Genomic DNA, 432 nt, shown 5'->3' with positions numbered 1-432 from the left:
CGGTGCCCGGCTGGCCGGCCTGCCCCTTCCCCTCTCCGACAGGATCAATGGCGTTCCCGCCTGCGCCAACAAAAAGCTGCTGACGGACATCCTGCGCCGCGAGTGGGGGTTTGAGGGCTACGTGGTGAGCGACGAGGGTGCCCTGGAGCTCATCATGCTGGGGCACCACTACACGCGCACCTTCCTGGAGACGGCGGTCGGTGAGCTTGCGGGATGGGCGCGGGGTCCCCGGGCACTACGCAGCCGTGACGGGTGGTTTCCCTTCTCTCCGGCACGGCAGCCTCGATGAATGCCGGCTGCAACCTGGAGCTCTCCTACGGCATGAGGAACAATGTCTTCATGCACATCCCCCAGGCGCTGGCCGCGGGCAACATCACGCTGCAGGTGAGTGTGGGGAGCGGGGCCGGGGGCGCAGGCCGGCAGCCAGGGCTG

The 432-nt window shown here is 68.3% G+C and overlaps 1 protein-coding gene across 1 annotated transcript in view; it reads left to right on the top strand.

The window, feature by feature from the left end:
• The window catches only part of LOC104295824 (probable beta-D-xylosidase 2), a 6,146-nt gene that overhangs the window by 1,930 nt on the left and 3,784 nt on the right, over positions 1–432 (top strand). The window contains exons 3-4 of the mRNA XM_009895617.1: positions 1–200; positions 281–384. The exon at positions 1–200 is cut by the window's left edge and continues 11 nt beyond it. Coding sequence (XP_009893919.1) covers positions 1–200; positions 281–384 — 304 coding nt within the window. The remainder of the gene's footprint in view (positions 201–280; positions 385–432) is intronic.

This window comes from Charadrius vociferus, unplaced genomic scaffold, assembly GCF_000708025.1.
Source record: "Charadrius vociferus isolate BGI_N301 unplaced genomic scaffold, ASM70802v2 scaffold812, whole genome shotgun sequence".
Classification (NCBI taxonomy): Eukaryota; Metazoa; Chordata; class Aves; order Charadriiformes; family Charadriidae; genus Charadrius; species Charadrius vociferus.
Note: the sequence above shows the minus strand (reverse complement) of the source record. Positions and strands in the feature narration are given on the sequence as shown.